Source organism: Cyprinodon variegatus, unplaced genomic scaffold, assembly GCF_000732505.1.
Source record: "Cyprinodon variegatus isolate N-32 unplaced genomic scaffold, C_variegatus-1.0 Scaffold2893, whole genome shotgun sequence".
In the NCBI taxonomy this organism is placed as follows: domain Eukaryota; kingdom Metazoa; phylum Chordata; class Actinopteri; order Cyprinodontiformes; family Cyprinodontidae; genus Cyprinodon; species Cyprinodon variegatus.
Window position 1 is genome coordinate 10,020 of NW_015153346.1, and position 2,453 is coordinate 12,472.

The window sequence follows — 2,453 nt, forward strand, 5'->3', positions numbered from 1 at the left end:
TGTCTGAATATGGATTGCCATGAACCAATCTACACTGTTTAACAGTCAGATTTTTAGAAAGGAAAGAACTTTACCAAACTATATAGTTTTCAGAACAGGAGGGATACTTGCATTTCTTTTACTTATGCTTTTCTGTTTATATATGCCTAAATGAAGGTCTAATTTTTCTCAGTGAGAACATTTTAATGCAGGGTTCTTACAGTATGTCCATGTCACAGGAATCGCTTTGCAAAATCCGAAGTGTTATAATGAGCTTAATTGATTTTCTAAACCAGGAGTAGAAAAAGGTATAAATAATAGGGTTTAGACAGGAGTTAAAGTCAAATAAAAATATCACAAAAGCAGTGGATGAGGCATTAAGTAAAGCATCTTGGTCTATAAGTGTGACACAGAATAATGGTAACAGACATATCAGGAACGCAACGACTACAACCCCGAGGGACCCGGCTACTTTAATCTCAGATTTCTTAACATTTACAGAACCATGGAAGGTTAATCCTGCAGTGTAAGAGTGTATAGCTCGAATCTGAGAAACTGCTACCACAAATATTCTGAGATACAAAACTACTATTATAGTGATGGGGACTATAAAGGACAAAATAACATCTACCATACCAGCAATGTAATTAATGACAATGACACATTCACCTAAGCAGGAGTTAAATATGCCTGGTTGTTTGAAGTTCTCCATCAGATTAAAGCCCTGAAACACCACAGACCAGGTCCAACACAGGGGAACACATATTTTCACTTTTTTCTGTGTTATTTTAGTGTTGTAATGAAGGGGGTAACATATAGCTACATAACGGTCAATAGATATCATCACCATGGTTCCTATTGAGGCAGTGGCAAAAATATAACCAAGATAGGTATATATTACACAGAAACTGTTGCCCAAAATCCAGCAGCCATTTAGCAGAACAATTTGAAAGGACATTAGGAGACCAATAAAGATATCTGAGACAGCCAGAGAAAGAAGGAGCAGGTTGGTGGGAGAGTGGAGCTTCCTGTGGAGAAAACAGAAAACAGATTTACTTTCTCTAAAAAAAAATTGTATAAAAAAGCAGATTTGCTGTTCTAAAAAAACCCAAACTAATTGACAGAAATTCCAATAAATATTGTTGAAATTGCTAACTCATTTGAAACCTGAAGTGTGAGATAGAGATGATGACCAGCAGATTTAGAGATGAGGTGAGCAGAGAGATGGAAAACACCAGAATGTAGGTTATTATAGTTTCAAAGTAAGTACGTTTTGGTCTGCTGCATGAAGTGTTAAAGAGTTGTGGAAAGCAGAGCTCAGTCTCCTCCATTATCATGGGGCAGCAGCANGATCAGTGTCAATACCATATCTTGTGGTATCAGTAGAGACACCGCCAGGCATAATTCATTATTTTGTTATTCTCTGTTTGCAACAATTGGGGAAAATACATGAGACCGATGGTTTTGTGCTGCTAAATTTTCTCATCATGGTAGGAGAGAAAAAAATTTCCAGCAGCAACTCATTCTAGTCAGGTGACCATGGTCTCATTTTGGTGAAATATGTGGTTCAGTTTATATCAGTTTTAATGCAAATAGGTAACTTCAAGTGTTTCATTTGTTTGATGTTGAATAAAACAAACTAATGATTATTTTTATGAAATACCAGCTGGTTACAACAGGAGTCTCTCCATTTTGTGCATTTTTACACTGAAATAAAATAAAAGGCTTGGCCTTTGTGTCAACGTTTTATTTAGCTAAAAAGAGAAATACAAAGAAATATATAAGAAATGTGTAATGCAGTCAAATCTTGGCCAGAGGTGATTGTGACTTTTTAAGTTGAATGTTTAGAAATTCTAAACATCAGTTATCATTGTATGTAATTGCACTAAAACTCTTTAGTGGTCCCTGCAAAAGAAAAAAACAGTTATTTTGAAAAGCGGTTCTTTTTCTGTTTTTCTTAACTGATGAATAAAACCTGGAATACAAATTTATGATACATAGTGTATGCTATAGTTATAAATCACCCCTGTTGTTTCTTCCTAACAGGAAATTAGATGCATGGATAAAAAAAACAGAAGAGTCTGAATATGGATTGCCATGAACCAATCTATAGTGTTTAACAGTCGGATTTTTAGAAAAGAAAGAACTTTACCAAAATATATAGTTTTCAGAACAGGTGGGATACTTGCATTTCTTTTACTTATGCTTTTCTGTTTATATACTGTATGCCTTAATGAAGGTCTAATTTTTCTAAGTGAAAACATTTTAATGCAGGGTTTTTACAGTATGTCCATGTCACAGGAATCGCTTTGCAAAATCCGAAGTGTTATAATGAGCTTAATTGATTTTCTAAACCAGGAGTAGAAAAAGGCATAAATAATAGGGTTTAGACAGGAGTTAAAGTCAAATAAAAATATCACAAAAGCAGTGGATGAGGCATTAAGTAAAGCATCTTGGCCTGTAAGTATGACACA

General features: G+C 34.7%; 1 protein-coding gene across 1 annotated transcript; it reads right to left on the reverse strand.

The window, feature by feature from the left end:
• Positions 1-196: 196 nt before the first annotated feature.
• On the reverse strand, positions 197-1,310 carry LOC107081092 (trace amine-associated receptor 13c-like). The gene is made up of 2 exons (XM_015369305.1): positions 1,147-1,310; positions 197-1,007 (listed from the first exon to the last, which is right to left on the reverse strand). Exons 1-2 carry the CDS (start codon positions 1,308-1,310, stop codon positions 197-199), a joined length of 975 nt encoding a protein of 324 aa, XP_015224791.1.
• Positions 1,311-2,453: the final 1,143 nt, after the last annotated feature.